Below are 21,237 nucleotides of genomic sequence, written 5' to 3' on the forward strand. Positions count from 1 at the left end.
ATAATTGGGTGCGAGTCATTGGCTATTAGGTCTAATTAATGTACTATGAATATTGGTTATCACACGTAATATACATATACAACAGTGGTAGAAATTAACTAAGTTTATTCGTTTTGATAAACCGTAGGCCTAAGTTTAGTCTGGGCGTATAATATCTTGGTATAAAACACACTCCTGCCTTGTTTAGGATAACAATATAGGCCAACATGGATCTTTATTCGTCGTTCATTGCTTTCCTAACCTTTGTTAATAATAGGGATCCTTTACTCTTTTTAAATAAAACTATTCCATTAATGATTTATATGCTGAATTTCATTTATAGAGTTGGCCTAGTTTTTCAATGGGCTAAGAATAATTTTCCTTTCAGAATTTGATTACTTGTATAAATTGTATACGTTTGGCTTCAGTGTCTTTCAATGGGTTATTTAGTGGTTATGCAAGTATACCAGGGTAGTGTAAAATATTTGATAGGCTTTAACGGCCGTTTACTTACGTTTTTTAGGTTGACAAATTTTGCAATTTATTGAGCAATAACATTGTTTTACATCTTTGTATACCAAATCTTTAATTCTAGTCTATTTTTAATAAATTTAATAATTATATGATTTGTTGTGAATTACTTTCTACTTTTCATAATGGCGCTCAACATAATGATGTGGTACGTACACGCGGCTTGTAAATTAAAAAATCTACATAGGCGGGTGAAGTAGGCCTATGGTATACCAATCGGAATCGAATATTTCGTCATCTATTTTCTCTGGTGTGGTCTATGCCTAAAAAGAAAACATATGTCAAGAATGTGAGTGTTTTTTACATATAGCCCTCAATCAAACAGCAAATAAGTAATTTTCCGAATAAAAGTAGGTAGCCTATAATTTTTTAAATCTGACATTATTTGTGTGAATGATATTAATAAGAATACGAGTCGGTGTCCAGTTTTCGCCTCTTTTTCCGGAACCATAAAATAGTATTATATTAAACGAAAACCATCTACTGTTTTTATTGGAAGAAAAATTAACAGCAATATAAAAGTAGTTAGAGCTAAGTATTGACTATAGGGGCCTAGGCCTAAAACTAATTTTATTTATTTAAATTTCTTTCTTTAATTTTTTAATAAAGTCTATTAAAAGATTGAATAAATAGGCCTAGTATTACAAAAATAAGTATAAGCTTTTACCCCCTCTATAACTATACAACTTGATTAAAAAAGGGCGCATTTTAACTGTATTATTAATTTTATAAGCGCCGTGTGCCGCTGATCCACGTTTAGTTATCGAAGAAACAGTTACTACTATTACAAAAATAAATATAAGCATGTCGCCCTCTATTACTAGACAACTGAATAAAAAAAATGTCGCACTTTTTTTTTCGTGTAGATACCTAGAGGGCGTGTCAGGTCCCGTATTTACTTCCGGTGCATCGTCACACACACAGAACCTTGATACGAAAAGTCAGGCGGAAGAGATTTGTATGTGAAATAAACTGTTGATCGAGTTTGCGTATGGCTATAAATTTAAAAGAAGTTGTTTATGAGGTAGGTTTACTGAAATATTCCTTTCTATAAAGGCTTTGTGACTTTTGAAGAATTTTAATTGCAAAATAAGATTTTATTGATGTTTTTAGGCGGCACTCTACGCTGGCGTTCCAGACTGCCTACCGACGATCGTATCTCTCACCACTGAACATACAACAAACAACACTTCTCTCAATCAGACAGAAATCTGATTGCTAGGCCTAGGCCTACGCGATCGTGAATGTCCTTCTGTCCGTACTATGTTATAATTTGCTTTGACATTCGTAAATATATTAGAATCTTTTAATAATAATTTAGTAGAATTAATCGTTTTAGATTAGCCTAAATGCTATCTAAATCTATTATTAAATACTAAAATAGGCCTAATTATTGAATAATTTAGTAATGACATTGGATTGTTGAGTTCATTCCCATCATCAGATTGTGATTCGCTCAATGAGTACAATATGAGTAATTAAAAATTGTAAACAAGGTTGTACAGGTACAGTAGGCCAAGGAAGTAGTTTTCATATTCGATTTGTTCCTGTAGGAAATTGTCTTCTTGGTATTGCTTCCTTTTATTTGGAATTAAGGTTTCTGTGTTTTGAAATATCAGAAACTTGTTGTACTGTATTGTTGTGGGTGGTGGTGAGAGAGTTTCAAAGAGAAATAATAATAGAACTTGTTTACTAAACTAGTGTATCCATGGTACTGAAACTGATGCTCAAATATCTACACTAAAATTCAGAATTATTAATATTGCTTTTAAAATGTTTTAATGGAACTTCTATAAAGATGATGTTGGCTTATTCTGATGCTTTGTATTAAAATTAAATCAGCATGGTTTTCACTATAATAACCTTAGACTTCCGTCGTATTGCAGACAGAAATTGTTTTTACATTTAGATGAAATCGAAAATGAAAGATATTTAAAGATATAAATAACGTTTGACCTACAATGCTTGTTTTCTAGGTTGATTAACAATTAATTAATTAAATTGCATTATAAAAAAACATGTAAACTTTTTCAATGGATTTTCTGAACTGAATAACATATTTTTTTATATACTAAAATTGTCAATAAATTATTACTACAGCACACATTATATAAAGTATGATGAATACTTCATACAAATCTGATTGAATCAATTCTTTCGCATTTGATTTTAAGGCAAATTTTGTGCCTAGGTTATCTGGATAAAGTGGCATTGGCCCTTCTCTCCAGAGTGAGAGAACTATACAAACAGTAAGAATTTCTACCAAAAAAACTGCACCTTTCCATACCATTGTCACCATCATTACTGTACAGACGGACCTATTGAACGTGACGTGAACGGACGTGTTCACGTGGAGCTCTCTAAGCTACATTTGTTTACGCTTCTGCTCACCTTGCTACCCCTCACTGGCATTCATCGCCTGTAATACTTTTGGAGCATCAGAGCCACTCCTTGGGCCTAACTCGCTCTCATACCATCGCTGCCGCGCCTCGATCTTGACACTGTAGTTGTCGTTTTGATCAGTACAGTATTGGAGCTATTTTAACAGAGATTCAGACCCGGAATTCTACTTAGCAAGTCGTGATCCTATTCGGAATTGGACCCGGAATTTCAATCAGCAATTTGTGTTCACGGAGCAGAGTATGGCGGCGGTAAGATGTGCCATTGTAAACTTTCGTTTTTTAATTGCACTGACTTGTACTGTTATATTTATGATTCATAGTCCTGATAAATCATTACCTATGAAGTTATATTCATCAATTAGTGGCGACGTGCATACATATATGTATTATAATTACATTGATCAGTACGGGACACAATCTTTTGTTTTTCGCGCTATTCACGCTCCATTTATCATCAACAATGGATTCGTAGCCAGGCCACACAAACGGAAATTTTTCAAAGCACCAACACAGTACTATCCAAACTCAACCGCCAACTTTAAAGTATTGCTCACGTCCGGGGATGTCCATTCTAATCCAGGACCAGTCAACAACTCTGACAAATCCCGTAGTGATCGACCAACCAAAAAATCTGTTTCGGTTTTACTCTCAAACTGTCGCAGTATTCGCAATAAGTCTCTTGATTTGGCTATTTTCTGCGATACTAAATCAGATGGATTAGACATTATATGCTTAACGGAAACATGGTTGAACTCCGAGGATGATACGCAGATGTTACATTTTTCTAATAAATTTGACATTTTTCGTCGCGATCGCGAATCTGTTACCCGTGGCGGAGGTTTACTGATTGGTATAAACAGCACATTGCAATCAAAGGTTATTGCATCTGAACTGAACATTGAAATGTTATGGGTCTCTATCACATGTCACAACAAATCGCATCTGTTATGCCTTGTGTACAGACCCCCAGACTCAACTGTTTCTTATTGGGATCAATTTGAATTTGCACTAGCTAGCCAAGAACATTCATTCCATAAATATGAATCGGTTGTCGTTTTGGGCGACTTTAATATCAATTGGCCAAATGCACCACATAAATTCATTGACGTGTTAAACATGTATGGTTTCGATCAATTAGTAAACCAAAATACCCGACCTTCCACAAACGCTAATGATGGCTCACAGATAGATCTCGTGTTCTCAAACACGGGATCCTCAGTAAGAAATATAAGCGTCGTTGACAATCCAGTCGAGAGCGACCACCATGCAATTGAATTTGATATCGATTGTCGTCTCTATTTACCAACTACATCCACAATACGCTCATTTATTAAGTGGAACAGCGGTGACTTCCATCATCTAAATAATCTCTTGCATTTGGCACCTTGGAGTATGTTCCTTAACGAAAATGACGTAAACGCTTCATGGAGTGGCTTCATGGACATTATTGATGCCGCAGTTCGCGATAGTTTCCCGAGGGTCAAAAGCAGAGCACGTAAACAGAGCAGTCCATGGATAACTAAGGATATTAAACGTATGATTCAGAAGAAAAAGAAACTTTTTAAAAAATCTAGACGCTCTGGCATACAAGAACACTGGGATGCTCACAAGAAATGGCGAAACAAAGTTCACTATGCCATCAGGAAATCATATAAGGATTATGTAAACAATCTATTCAGATCCGCTGACAATAAAAAACGTTTTTTTGCGTTTGTGAAAGACAAACGTTCATCTTCTTTACCAAGTAAATTTATTGATCCAACGAATAACTCTTATTACTCCAACATTGAAGACATTGTAAACGGTTTTAATCGATATTTTACTTCTATTTTTAATGATGTTAACGTTCATTTTAATTTTAACGAACCTCCCCCCTGTTCTCTTAAAATCCCTGTACTTGCTGATATTTCATTTAGTCCGAATGATATAATTAACACCATATCTACATTTCGGTCTAATTCCGCTCCTGGACCAGACTTAATATCAGTCAAATTACTCAAGCCAATATCGCATTCAATTGCCTATCCCCTTTGGTTGCTGTATCGTACTTCTCTTAATACTGGTACTGTGCCCAATGATTGGAAATGTGTAAATACTATTCCAGTTCATAAATCTGGCGATAAGGCAGCGATAACTAATTATAGACCAGTGGCCCTTTCCTCATTGGTGTGTAAAATTTTAGAGAAGATTATCGTAAATAACATTAATAACTTTACGTATGACAACGGTTTACTTAACCCTAATCAACATGGTTTTGTCAAACATAAATCTTGCGTAACTCAACTCAATAATGTTACCTATCACTGGTCAAAAATTCTTGACAAACGTGAGCCAGCAATTATTGATACTCTGTTTTTAGACATGAGCAAAGCATTTGATAAAATGCCCTTCGACATCTTATTAACAAAAATTGCTGTAAATTTTAATATTCAAGGTAATATCTGGAAATGGATATCTTCATACTTGACTGACAGGAATCAGAAAGTTTGTTTCAGGGGGGCTACTTCTTCCGTACTTCCAGTCACATCGGGTATACCTCAGGGCAGTTGTCTTGGTCCAATTTTATTCAATATGTTTGTGAACGATGTTAATCATAATGTTTCTTCTGAATGTTTTCTTTTTGCAGATGATATAATACTATATAGACACAGACAAAATGCCAACGATATTGTTAATTTGCAAAATGATATAAATATTTTATCTAATTGGGCTGATAAGAATCAAATGAAATTCAATGTCAACAAAACTAAATTAATGCATATCACCAGAAAGCGTAACTTTGTTAAGCCGTTGTACTTTCTTAATGGTGAGACAATTGCGGTGGTTGATAGCCATAAACATTTAGGAGTACATATCGATTCTAAACTGAATTGGAATGTTCAAATTGATAATCTAATATCGAAAGCTAATCGAATGTTAGGCTTTATTTTTTCTGTAGCCGGAAATTGCTCTCCAGACGCGATTTCGTGTCTGTACAAAACTTTGGTGCTACCTATTCTAGAGTATGGTTTGCCGGCGTGGGGCCCCAGAAATGGAGGACACATAAAACGCCTCGAACAGGTTCAGCGACGGGCCTCTAGACGTATTCTGGGACCCCACTGCGGACCTATATCATACGACGAACGTTTAATAACTTTGGGTTGGTTATCCTTACGTGATAGACGTTTAATGATTTTAATTTCCTTTATATTTCGTTGTTTTTATAATGTAACTTTTTGTAGTACTGTAAATAACAATATCCATATCAATCAACGCCATCCTGAATTACTCACATTTGTCCACCCTTTTGCACGTACCGATACTTTAAAATATTCGTCTATCAACAATTTTCCTGTTATATGGTCATCACTACCCTCCATAATCAAAGATCAAGCAGTTACTCTTCCTTTGAAAAATTTCCTGTCGAAATTGAAAAAATATCTGCTTGATCAACGCTAAATTTATTTTAATTGTATAGGAGTATTTTAAATGGTGTAACACAGTAATACAAATTAATTAAATTTTTTATATTTTCTGTATATTTTATATTCATTTTTAACTTGTATTAAGTTGTATGTTACAGGGATTGCGGACACAAATGTGTTATGGTGCTCTGTTGCTGTCGCAATCCCTGGACCGCTTGTTGTCGAATAAAGAAATGAAATGAAAATGAAATGAAATACATTGCAAAATTCTTCATTGTGGTATTACGGTTTTATTCAGTACATTGGGAAGACAAATTTGAATGTACAGTATGGTAACCTAAACATTGTTTATCTTTTTGTTTTACAGGGATAGAAAGAACTTGTGCAAATAACTACAAATATTACACACTGCCACTGACTTGTTCTAAAAATGTAAATCTATAAATTACATTTCCCAAAAAAAAAGAATGTAATATTAATTTACAAATTCGTGTTTATTTCTGAAGCAACATTTTGCAATATGAATTGACTTGAAACATAAGACATCATCTGTATGGAGAACATTGTGTGTTTTGGATATTTTTTAATTTGTTGACGTTTTAAACATTTGTTTTGTTGGACGGTAATGGCTTCTTATGTGGATAAACATTTTGTGAATATTTTGAAAAAGAAACCAGTTGATCGCACACCAGAGGTACAGTATGCCATTTTGTTTTATGGTTGATAGTTTTACTTGTTGAATCTCAATAAAGTATTGGAAGGAATGAAATGAATTTTAGAACTTTCAATCAGTGGTGTACACTCAAGGATTTTTTGGTGGGTCTGGGTTACAGTAAGAAAGGGGATGCCGTTTCCATATGCAAGATAAATGCCACCTAAAAACAATTAAATTTATTCAGATATAAACCAGCGTAGTTTAGTTAGTAAAACAATTATGTCTACTTACCTACTGTAGTACATACAAAAAAACCTCACCTGTTTATTTTTTGCCTATGATTTTTGAGGTACGGAAAATGTAATTCAATTATTTTACTATTGTACTGTATATTATTTCAATTTCTGTACTGTGGCCTAGAGTACTAACTACTCTTTCATGTTCAAAAAGTTATTTTCCATATTAGGCAAAGCTTAATGACCTTACATTGACCTTCTACTGCCCTCTTAAGTTTTATTCATGAATGTGTTTTGATTATTTTGTCAAAATCTCATGAAGGTTACCATGAATGAAATGTGTACTGTATCTTTTAAATAAAAATGTTTTGTGTAAAATTTCCTATAGGTAAGGCTACAACTACTGTATAAAGTAGTATTTTCTTTGTATTGTTGTATACAGTTTGGTAAATGACAGGTAGCAAAATTATTGTTACACTTAATTGTGAAAAACTAGAATTCCATAAAACAGATACAGTAAGTGTTTAATTGGTCTACAGCATCAGGTGCAATTTGTCCCACAAAAAAAAAAAAGTTTAGTTCCACTTGGACACAACGTAAAAAAGGATATAAGTGCGGAAAAAGTAAGTTGACCAATCACAATGTGATAACTCTAAAATCATCCAAATTCACTCACTACAGTATATTAGTCATCTAATTGAGAATCAAGTTTTAGATTCAACTTTCCATTGTTTACAGTAAACCATATTTAAAAAGTGTTAAACAGTATTTTTACATTCGATTTTAATCGGACTATACTGTACATAAACGGTTTGTCTACTAATAATGAGCAAAAATCGTTAATTACTGTACTGTATACAGTACGTTAAACAGGTAAAATTATCTCATCTGTGAAGTACAATACTGAACTATCCTGAGGAGAGACACTGAATCTAGATGTTTTATCATATGAGAGGAAGAGCTGTGTATGCATTATTGAATACCTCATTAGTGTCGGATTTGGTGTCTTGAACTCAAAAGTAAACAAGTATCCAATGTCATTAGAAACATTGAGAAAACAATTGGATGAAGATTTAGTGCAATATACACCAGTTGTCCTGACAATTATTATTTTGGCGATTTCTTAAGCCTTGTCTACACTATCAAATTATATTTTTTTAAACAAAATTTGATGTGCCCATATGGACATGATGATGTCATATTATTACCATTTATAGGCATATCACACTTTTTTTGTCAAACGAACTTAAGTACATTTTTTTTTGTACACTACTACAGTATACTGTTAGTTAAGGATGGCCCATGATGCTAAATGGTTAATACAAAAAAGTTATTTAAACTTTTAAAATTAGATAACTGTAGCAACTGAACATCGTAGTGTCGCTTTCAGCTTCAACATATTAATTATATATTACATTGCATTAAACCCAGAAAGAAGAAAAAGTCATAGTAATAATATAGTACCTGTACTACTGTAGTAATATTTGGTGGTACTGTACAGTATGTTGTAGAATCAGTTTGTAGTTTTGCACCCTCTACAGCAGGGCTTAATTTGATTCCGCCAATTTAACGCTCACTGCTTTTCAATTGAACCACATCTTTGAATTCAGATTCTGTTTTCTTCCGTCAGTGTCATACCATTGTATTTAAATGTCTCTAGGATATTTTGTAATTTTTCTTACCGTATGTATTTGAATATAATCATTTTAAAAAAGTCTATTCAGTGATAATTCTTTTTCAGTTAAATAATCAATACCACACTATAGAATTTTATTAGTAACATGTTACCCCATTCATTAGGTAATTCTGATTTCTCTGTGCTTTTGTGTGCAAAGACGATTCATTCTTGAAAAGAAATGTTTATTTCTCTTTTCTCAATTGTAAAAAAAAACAAGATACTGTGAGTTACAGTAATATGAGCCAATTAAGAAGCGACATCCCAGAAAAGTATCATGGTTTTTAGACATGGAAAAATCAGTTTACATTTAGTACATTGACAGGATTGTAATACATTACCATACTGTATGTATTTCTTAGTATAAAAACTAATTAATCTAGGGAAACTTACTTTTGTAATGTGTATTAAAAGGTAATTTCAATTGTTATTCTAAAGGTCATTCAGTACAGTATCAGTATACTGTAGTACAGTAAACATATTATTATATTAATTTTTAAAACTAAGTGTAGAAAAGCCATTTGGTGGCCTCTATACTGTAGCTCATTAGTAGGAAAACTTATTTTGGAATTTGTTAATCAAAATTGTTTTTAATTAGGTATTTTTTACCAAAGGTGGTAAAGTACTGTAGTAGGCTACTACTGTACTATTGTGCTTCAGAGATGTTATCACCACCTGTGTCAAATTGGGTGAACAAGGTCAAATCGGGTGGGTGGTAAACATTGTACATTTTTATACCTCATTTTGTATGGTGTGATCTGGGTAAAACTAGGTTGGCTTTATTCCTGATGTTAGCATAGCAGTATAAACTGTGTTAGATATTGGTTTAGGTTCACTGTTAAACTTATGCTGGTTCATCTATTCAAAGGTTTGTATACTTTGTTTTTGACATGACCCTGTTCTTGCTGTGTACTGTCTTGCACTATCGATATCATCGTAAACATTTATTAAAACACTGTACTACTTACTGCACACAATATTTAATTTCTTGTCTATATAATAATACAACAAGTAGTTGGTGTACACGCAATATAGCAACATGCAAACTTAAGCTGCCCTTCCGAAGCATCAGATTGTCTGATATTACTCCGATAGGTTTTGGCACATTTGCAGAATAATTTACAATGTATGTAAATGATAGAGAAAAGAACGTGTAACTTGCATAGCTACTAGAAGAAAAACAAAAACGACGGCTAAATTATGTGATGCCAAACTTTGCACGCTGGATACTGTTAGAATATATACTTAGTACTTTACATTAAGTAGTTTGGTTACTCTCAAACTTAAGGAAAATAAGGCTAGGAATAGATAAATTATGGAACATGATAATAACAAATTTGTTATAAATGTACCATAAAAAACGATTTAAAAGAAAAGAGTCTATAGAAACTAATGTAGTTTGAATTATGAAACTAGCAAAAAAAAAACTATGCTTATTTCATATAATTGCTACTGAACTATGAACCTAAAAATACTGTACATTATTACTAATATTTTAATAATTGATGTTACAGCCTGAAATTTAAAAAATAATGAATGATGGTCTGTTTGGCCTGGCTGTTATTCTAGCCAAGTATACATCTGTAAACAGTAGGGGGTCGTCTTTTTACCATACTCCACAATTATTCTCATCGACATTATCATGCCAGCCTACACTCATCATACTAATATTCTATACTGTAGTAGGCCTAGTAGTAACTAACAGTAGTATTATTAATACACTACAGTACTTAAAGAAAATGCAATTGATGTACAGGTTTTCAGTAAATAATACTGGATCATCAAGAGGGAAAATTTATATAGTCTAAATTAACATTTTTTAAAACCATCACTGTAATAACAATTAGAATTGTGTTAGTGTTGTATTTTTCGTAATTTGTTTGTTACCATACTGCAGTGTTCTCCCCAGGATTCACATCAAGCGTCACGCTTCCCCCCCCCCCCCCCCCGGGGGGGGGGGGGCATTCCGACACTAAGTACTTGAGTCACAGCCCCACCATGGTTGGGGCTGTGGCGAAGCGATTTTTGGTAATTTACCCCCTAGATGGCCGGAAATGGTACTCTCGCACATAACATTTATGTTGAATGACACCTCTGGTTTGGCCGGAAATAACACTTATAGCGCGCTAGCAAACAACAAAACGATCGTAGCCAACTTTTTCCGCCGGTAAACATACGCGAAGAAACATTTTTTGCGTTCATTACGAACGTCAGGGGGAAGCCCCAATGAAAAAAATAGGCCTAATCTATTAGCCTACTCATCAGTAGGACAACTCTAGTTGGCCGGAAACGAAACTTTATAGCGCACTAGCAAACAGTAAAACCATCGTAGCATACTTTTTCCGCCAGTAAACATACGCGATAAAAAAATGTTTTTGCGTTCAATACGAACGTCAAGGGGAATTCCCCGATGAAATAAAACTAGGCCTACTCATGAGTAGAACAACTCTGTAGTTGGCCGGAAAGACACTTCATAGCGCGCTAGCAAACCGCACGATCGTACGTAGCCTGCTTTTTCCGCCGGTAAACATACGCGATAAGAAACATTTTTTGCGTTCATTACGAACGTCAAGGGGAATTCCCCGATGAAATAAAAAATGCCTACTCATCAGTAGGACAACTCTATAGTTGGCCGGAAAGGACACTTCATAGCGCGCTAGCAAACAGCCCGATTGAGCCTACTTTTCCGCAGGTAAACATACTGTACGCGATATATGAAAAAAAAATATGCCTCATCAGTAGGCAACTGTAGTTAGTTGGAAACGACACCTCATAGCGCGTTAGCAAACATTAAAAACGATCGTAGCCTACTTTTTTTTCTGCCGGCGGGTAAACATATGCGATAAAAAAACATTTTTTGCGTTCAAATACAAATATCGGGGGAAAGTCCCGATGAAATAAAACTAGGCTTACTCATTAGTAAGACACCTCAAGTTGCCCGGAAATAAGACTTCATAGCGCACAAGGAAATAGGAAAACATTCGAAAGAGAGACATGGCAGTAACAAAACACGTGCTTACATCTCTCGGCGGCGGCCGGTGAAAGCACCATGTGACATACAGTATCGCAGTACTGATATCACAATACCATGTGACATCCCTTGTCACTCGACTTTCTCACGAAGTAGGGCCTAAAACATTCTAGCACCGATGTACAAATGTACCTTAAGTTAAGTGAAATAAGACTTTAGCGCACTAGCAAATAGGAAAACGATCGTAGCCTTCTTGAATGTATTATACGATCAAAGCAGCTAGCATTGAATTGCGCCTAGAAATCATTTGATGACGTGCGTATGTTATGAAAGCGAGTCTCAGTTGTTTAACACTTTGTTACGCAGTCTTTTGTTTTTCGTCTAGTGGTCATGTCACGTGTCTCGTATGCATTAGGCTCTTTATGCATGCCGCGCCTCAGCTCTAGAAAAAGTACCGTACCTCTGCCTGTTAATCTATTTTTAGATTGTTGTGGTTGATATTTTTAAGCGTCACGGATAAGGTTTTAAGCGTCACGGCCGACCGTAAAGCGTCACGGTAGAGAACCCAAGCGTCACGGTACCGTGACGCTTCAAAGGCCTGGGGAGAACACTGATACTATTAACACATTTTGACTATTGTATATGGACACACAGGCTCACTGGTGCTACAGTAGCTTGCTGTATGTAAGTCAAATTTATGATTTTATGTCGTTTAAATATATTCCTGTTTTTCTTTAATTTTTAATAAATAATGTTCTGGGTCATAATGAAAATGAATGCATTTCAGTATGGATTCGTCCTTATACACACTTTGAATAAAGCACTCTGTTTGTTTTCAGGTGTATAGTAAAGCAAATTCTCTACACAATAAGATCAGACATGTCTATTGTACTTATTCTAAGGTTACACCTCTATTTCCATTGTGTCTTACTTGCTATAAGCATTTCCTTTTTTTAATTATTCTCAGTTTGCTTATTGTATTATTAATCCACTATATAACTACCTTTCCACTGACTCATGTGTTTCAACAATTTGTAAAAGCTGATTAATTTATTATGGAATTTTCTCCACCCATTGCCTCTAGTTACTAAAATGAAGGAAAATGTATTCTTATTCTTAAAATCATTTAATATTGCTACAAGCTTAGTAAATTGAAATAGCGTTTGTTTTGAATTACTTACTGTAATTATGTTCATTTTATTATTTAAAGCCATGGATTAATTTTAATTAATTATTTAAAAATAAGGTTACATTTTTTAACTGCAAAAAAAGAGATTTAACACAGAGAATTTAACAGTTATTCAACAGTTATTTGATCATTTTTCCAGAATTTGTTAGCTGAAGTAAATGTTAAAGTAATCAATTTAACTGACCTTTTAATTATCAATTTAACTTTTGAATTGTCATTTGTAATAAGGGTTTAGTTGTGAAGGATGTTTAAAGAAGATACTGGTACTCTGTGTTTATTAAATATTATTCTTTCGATTAATTGCTGTGTCATATTTTGACACTTCTTCTCAAATCCTTCTAATTGGCCTCGTTTACCTTCTGGAAATATTGTACTTTGTTTTTATACCCCTTTAAAAAAATTTAATGACATTTTTTAATGATTTCATAAACACGAACTTGTATATGATGAACTCGTTTGTGAACTTGCAATCATTTCATGAACAAAAACTTGTCATTAATTAATTAGGTAATCTAGGTTTGTAAATAATCCATTGAGTTTAAAATCTTAAAAATACTAATTAACTGTATGAGGAAAATTGAAAAAAAAAACATTGACATTAAAAGTACAAATTTGTATTAGGTATTGTATAGGAATTAGTATGTAAACAACAGAACTTAATTTCCAGTTTATCACAATCACTAGGCATTTTGAACAATTGCATTGCAATATTCAGAATTTAGAGCTAGTATGAGGGGACTGGTAATTATCCAGCTCACAATTTTTATTTTTCGTACATAAGTTGACTGACTGTGAAAAATAGCCGAACTACACTACTTCATAAATAACTTAACCAAACCCTATAAAATAATCTCTATCTCTCTCTCACTAAAATTATAAAGTAAAAGAAGTTTGCTAATGGGATTAGAACCCTATACATCGACAAGTCCATAGTGTAATCCATTCGACTACACAGGCAGCTCGACTGAAAGAAAGCGTATGTGAATTGTAGTTGGGTCAATTATTACTGTACATTACACATCTTATGGATATGACTAATAATCATGTTTATTTTGTGATATTTCATGAGGGGTCCCCAACTTATGTACGAGAAGAAATATCATGTCCAGCTCCTCCCACCCTATCTCAGATACACCTATTGTATCATATGGTATATCTACTACAGTAGTAAATACAGACAGTACACAAATAACGAAAATAATAGTGAAACAATCACATCTGCAAACTTTTTGTTGTACATATTTCTCCATCTTTCTAGTCTGTCTAATGTACAGTAGTACTGTAAGCTTGGGTGGTTCTCATTTAAACCATTTTAATGTTCTTCACATCTAAACAATATGGCAAATAGGCTGGTGAGTCATCATACGTTGGGAACACAAACATAATCAGCTGGTAGGCCGTTGTAGCTGCCAGCCTATTGTTAATCCCAATAATCATTGATTTTTAGTTATCATTACGCAGGTCTGATCTATCAAAGAAGTTGATACGCTTTGAATGATCATACGCTTTGAACAGAAGCCGTAGTTTTTGCCGCTTTTCCTTTGTCACCGTGTTTGCATCCAATATTTAGTATTTAGATTTTGGTATCACGTGTTGAAAGCATAAATATTTAATTGTTTATAAATGATATTTTGTTATGATATTAATATTCTGTACATAGTTCACGCTGTTTGAATTGTTATATGAAAAGGATATTATTACACATTATTATTCATGAACCTTATTTTAATAATTTAAGTGATTTTATAACAATTACCTACCAACCTACACTTGTCACATGATATAATTAGTAGGAATGAATACGAATGGTATGGAAAATATTACCAGTACTTGAAACCTACGCAAATTCATTTTTATTGCAACGATTATGAATAAATTATAAATTTCATTGACATGTTTTTTGATTAGATTACAGAGTGATGTACGAGAAATGTTTGGATTATCTTTGTTGCATTTCATTGAAATCAACAATTGAGAGTGAAATCAAATTTCAAAACTGTTTTAATTTTAATGTTAATTTTGGTATTAAAATAGTGACATGCTCTTTGTCTTATAAAGAACCAATTAATAGTACATTGAATTACTACAGTACTACTACATGAGTTACAAAAGATTTTATCTATCTGAGAATTACATTACAGTATATTTGAACAGTATCTACACAGCGTTTGTTGAAAGGAACATAAATAATGTAAACAAAATTGACTGAAGAGACACATCTACAGTAAATACGACTACTGTATCTCCTGGTACTGTAATTCACATACGGTATAACAAAATACTACTCATCACTGACTGCAGGGGTGGATCCAGGATATTGAAATCAGGCCTAAAATATGTATGTAAATTTGTAGAGGAGCTGTAGCTTTTGGTTGTTAACATGCTTGCCTTCCAATCACAAGGTCTGGGATTCAATTCTGTCCTAGTGTAGTGCCAGAGTTGAAACTTCACTCCCTAAGCCTCAAATGAGACTCACTGTTGTTTATTATAAGCATGATTATTTATTATAAAATAGTTTATCCATTCTATTCACTATTGGATGCAAATGTAATTTAAAAAATACTGTAGTCTGTACGTGATGAACTTAACCTATCTTCTGTGTTGTAATAATCTTTGGATCGCCTATGTGATTGACATTGATCTATCATAAATTGCTTAATCTCTCCAAGTACCAGTTGACCACACTCTCATACTTTTTGTTGCATAAATGTTAATAAGTTGACTATCATGACATGCCAAATCTACCTAAGTACCAGTTGACCACACTCCTCACTTAATAATTATAAAACAAGATTTTTCATATTTGAAAACATGAATTGAGTTATGCAAATATCTCATATTATTTACACTTAACATCTCCTTCACATTTCTTCCCTTTGTGCTCACAACAAGCAATTGCTAATTCATCAGTTTTTACATTGTTCAAACTTGATCTAGATCCAAACCATTGATAACTGAACGTTTAAAAATAATATATAAATATGCAAGGTCAATTATTATATCCTGTAATTAAGCTATTCTGTTCAACGTTTCGATTCTTGCTAAAAATAGATTGATATTTTAGTGTTAACTTATGATATTTAAAAAAAATAGTAAATATAAACATTCGGTATCATGTATTGTTAACTACCTATAGTTATTAGATAACATTATTTAAAGCTCTGTTTAGACTATCAAACTAGTTTGACAAGAAAAGTGTGGCGTGCCCAAATATGGTAGTGATATATCCAAATATGGTAGTAATATGGCATCAACATATCCATACTGTATATGGGCACATCACATTTTTGTTCACATAAAGTTTGATACTGATAGTGTAGATAGGCCTAAAAGTAATTGAAAAAGTATATGGGCAATACAGTGAATTGCATTAACAACATCCTGTTAAGTGGGTTGAATGACCCAATTCTCTTATAATATTACATCATTGATTGACGGTTTATCAAATGAAACTTAGCCGTCTTAATTGATGATATTGCTCATTACGACATGGAGAATTATTTCTATGATTACAACAAAGATAGAAGTACTGTACTTACTGTATACTACTACTATATGTACTAATCCCCATAAGGCCCTGTTTCTGCTGCCAAAAATATACCGTATATATACGGTATATTTTATATACGGTATATTTTTTGGCAGCAGAAATGGGTCTCATAAAAAATATACCGTATATATTTGCGGTATATATACTGCATAAATATCCCCATCGTTTGTGGATATTATACGGTATATTCCAAAATATACCGTATATTTCGTTCCCCGTTTCTGCTGCACTCAAAATATACCGTAAATGTGACCCGACTCATGACACGAGGTCAAAAACTAACAGAGCGCGACGCGTTTGTTTTGGTTTTTCTGCTGCATTGAAAGTTGAAACACACGTGTAAAAGCAAGCAACAGATCAAAATGTCACTGTGGACCGAACAAATCACTATTTTTGCAATTCAATTGTGGGGGGAAGCGAAGGTTGGGGGGAGACTGCATGGCAACAGAAGAGATACCGAGATTTTAATTACAATAAATCGAATGTTCTTACACGACAACAACGTGATGTAAAATCATGGTAAAATACTGTATAATAGAAAATGGAAATTAAAACGGCAATATAGGATAATATAGCATAATATAAACTCAATTTGAATAATTAACAGAGTTTATTTATAGTGACATTTCTAGATTGTGCTTGTATGTGCGGTGTAAATTCGTTGCCACTTCTGCTCATTAGATTTAAAATAGAAAGCAATGCTACGACGTTTTGAGAAACCATCATTGTTTTGTTTTTGTCAGCATGTACCGATAGGTAAAAACCTCACTACACGAGGTCAATCCATACTTCCGTCTCACGAAATGCATTTTTACAACCCACCCACGAAGTATGTGCAGCGGAAACGGTGCACGAATTTCATATACGGTATATTTTGGGTTGGCAGCAGAAACGGGCCCTAAGAAACACACTAGATTTTCTTAGAACCTGTTGCATTGTACTGTATATATATATTGTACCTATTAAATTATCAATTATATTTTGAATTTTATGTTAAAGAAATGAGGAATTAATAGTTTTAAACATTTTAATCGGACTATTTTTATTTCGCCATGATGTACTAAAATAGTAATCTTAATTTTAGTATTGCTTCATGATCTTACCTCTTATGTGCTTCATTCAGATTTAAGGGATGGTTTAATGAAAAACCAAGATCATTCAAGATAAAATTAGCTGGTAAATGAGAGCCATGTAGTTATAAATGAAGAAAATGTGTTTCAAAACAATACTCAACTGTGTTTGTTGTTTTTACTCATTTTGCATCAAGGGATTCATTGTGAATTAGTAGAAAACCATTTATAACCACTTCCATATTATTACTGGCTTTACTCTATTTTAAACAATACAGTAGTTTCTTCTGGTTTATCCAGGCAATATTTTAAATTAAGAAGCTACTGTAACCCTGTATTGTAATCAATATGTTTTTAGGTCTATACAACGTACTGATATTATAGTATTATTATTCTTGCCTGTTGTAAAATGCTGGATTGTGCATTTCAAGTAATCCGGTACTTCTGTAACACATTACTGATATTTAAACAGCAATCAGTGATATTAAAAATTGCTTAATACTAATAGTAATACAGAGAATAGGTTGCTGTATCATTATCAATTATGAAAAGACTTTAATTATGAATTCATGAAAAAAAAAATGTGTGATGTCCACTCCAATGCTTTATTTCAAGGTATCTTCAGGTCCAAATACTTTCAGATGTACCAAAAATAGGCCAATCTAACTTTAACGATTCCATGATCTGGTCAATCTAAATTTGGTGGGAATCATTCATATACTGATTACTCTAGTTGGAATAGAATTCCAGAGATTTAGAAATAGAATAGATTGTAATCCTGGTCATTTTAATATTATACAGTAGGAATGAATCTAAGGTGTTATCTGGAATTTTAATACTTTAAAATTGTTGATTGATAGCAAACATACACATTATAAGAATTTGGGACAAAGTAGAAAAAAAAAAATGTGTTATTTGATTAAAAATCTTTATTATTTTTGTCCATATTACTATAGATTAGAGTACAGATTGGTAAAGTAAAAGTATAAACAAGCAGACATTTCTACCAATATTTAATAGCTACAATTAATACATTTCTAGGTTGTAATAACTCTATAGAGGGCACACTTCACAACAAAATGAAAATTGCAATGAAAAAGTACTATACACACAGATCACACACTTGGAGGTTTCATTGAAAAACTACTGCACAATGTAAATTATTTCCAGTTCAATCTGCTTTATGAATTAAAAATCATTAAAATTGTAATTTTATTTATTTTTTTCTATTATTAATCTCCTAATTCTTAGATTACAGATTTAAGATAATAACTGTACTTTCATACTAATTAGTAGGGCTTACCTACAGTAATTAACTTTTTATTTGGAAATTATGAATGTTTTAGACTGAATACATGCATGAAATTGAGGTATTATAACCTCTTTGAGTATGTAAATACCCATAATGTAGCAGATGATAATCTTATTAGCCCAATTATTCACAGAATGAGTATGTGTACGCCATGCTGGCTATTAAGTTTTGGTTTGGTAATGCCTTACAGCCAATTATAAGTCTAAAATAACATATGTTGTGCAGTCTATTGGTTTTCATATTTTACAATCATTATTATTTAGCACATAAAATCTGATTGTATGTACAGTATACATAGTTGACACATTCACAAATTAAATAATCTTAATTTAAAACCTTTCACACTTTTACATTTCAAAGTTCAACATACAGAATAAATAATTAATACAAATAAAACCAATAGTTGGGCGTGGTCACGGTCTACTGTAGTGCCTTGTATCGGAAAAAGAAGTAGTATTTATGCAAAATGGATAAAATGGTTTTGTATTTACTATTTATTGACAAATCTATAACTTTCGACCTTAAATGTATTACGTCTTCCAGCAATGGTTATGGTATGTATATTATTAATAATAAAAACAAAAATAATGAAGTGGTTTAATAAATGAATTTTATTTTCTTGGATAGTGGTAATGGTATAAAATATTATGGTAGGCCCTCTTTCATGGAAGGCATTCATACCAAGATCAGAACACAGAGAGACATTGCCAAACTCAGTGTCACTGTCTCAATGTTTTTTAATATACAGAGTCTCGAGAAGTTTTTATTTTTGTGATACAATACAGTAATTTTAACTGCTCACGGCATTGTATATAATCCAAATAACTAGTGATGTCTTGTCTGTATGCGTGTATACAGTATGTGGTCAAAGTAAAAAGGTAAAGGTAATAGAATGTTTTTAAAGAAAGAAGCAAATCAATTTGCCCCAAACCAATTTCGTTCAGTCTACCAGGGTGCATGGTAAGCACTTTTTAAATCTTTAATTGCACTTTGCCGCTATCTAGGTAATATTGACAGTAACTAAGCATTTTTATGATAGTAGAGGGGCAATCAATTTTAATGTTGACAGTCAGCCTTTGAATTGTCAAAAGTACACTAGATTTGCTGGGTCTTTAATCTTCCTCCTTAACCCTAGTTTTAATAGTAGATTATGGAAAAAGACAAAAGGTGTCCGATCACATTGTACCAGACACTTAGCTTTTAGAATCATTTGCCAAATGCTAAAATAAAATGTTCTTAAGTCTGGTGCAATGTTTAAGAAATGCACCATTTCTGAAATTCATACCCATACCCAGTATTCCGAAGTAATACTAAAAGTGCACACTGTTTATGATTGGTTGGCTAACAAAAGCAATAGATGAAATGAAATTATACGGTTAAAACTTTTTAGAATGTTTGAACGTTATAGAAAAATCTTGTATTTCATCAATTACAAGAAGTATACAGTAAAACAATTGCAACTTTCACTTGTATTATTTAGTAATAGAAATCAATAGAATTACTCATCTTCTGTGGCCTTCGATGTTTTAACTGTCTATAGTTTGCGGTCTATAGGTTTTTATTTTAAATTTGAAGGTGCATTAAACTTACCTTTATTTGGCCTAAACATTGTAATATTTAATAAATATTATTGTTTTTCTTATTGTTAATAAGGAGAGAGTGAAACTGAAATAATACATTTTGAAACCCTAGAAAATATAGGATTTTCTTTTTGTTTTTCAATTCATAAATTTATATGATTTATTCAAATTGCTATTTGTTTCCTTATTTTGTGTTATAGAATTCCTAGAAAGAAAAAGAAAGAATGAATGTAACTTGTTATAATCAGTGCATAATTTATCACCACACATGACCACCAAATTAAAGGTGATGATAAGTTACTTCCTTGCCCTCTGACACATACATTTGTGGTCACAAAGAATTTATGAGTAGGCCTCAAAATGATTGTGGTTGTTTATTCAATGAGTTCCAACTGAGTACAGTACAGGCAAAAAACCTGCTATTCAACTGCATATATTGTTCATAAAATACCTTTTTTTTTTCATTCTTGATTATTATGCTAATTGGAAATAGTCTAGGTTTCATTATGCTAATCTAGTGCCTCGTAATTGTCATATTGTTATGATTTGTTAGTTTAAAATCTGCAGTTATAATTCTGCATTAATCAGGCGTTCAACAAAGTTTAACTAATAGCATGTTTTGATTGGCTGACCGGCTTTTGCCTCAAGAATTTCTAAGCGTGCCTTGTACAGATGCACTTTGA

At 32.8% G+C, this 21,237-nt stretch overlaps 1 protein-coding gene across 5 annotated transcripts in view; it reads left to right on the top strand.

Annotated features, from left to right (window-relative positions):
- The first annotated feature begins 1,427 nt into the window (after positions 1-1,427).
- The window catches only part of LOC140051019 (rap guanine nucleotide exchange factor 2-like), a 72,371-nt gene continuing 52,561 nt past the window's right edge, over positions 1,428-21,237 (top strand). For all 5 annotated transcript variants that reach the window (XM_072096076.1, XM_072096080.1, XM_072096078.1 and 2 more), the window contains exons 1-2: positions 1,428-1,534; positions 6,684-7,010. In XM_072096076.1, the coding sequence (XP_071952177.1) occupies positions 6,942-7,010 (69 nt within the window). In that variant the 5' untranslated portion in view covers positions 1,428-1,534; positions 6,684-6,941. The remainder of the gene's footprint in view (positions 1,535-6,683; positions 7,011-21,237) is intronic.

Source organism: Antedon mediterranea, chromosome 6 (assembly GCF_964355755.1).
Source record: "Antedon mediterranea chromosome 6, ecAntMedi1.1, whole genome shotgun sequence".
Lineage (NCBI taxonomy): Eukaryota > Metazoa > Echinodermata > Crinoidea > Comatulida > Antedonidae > Antedon > Antedon mediterranea.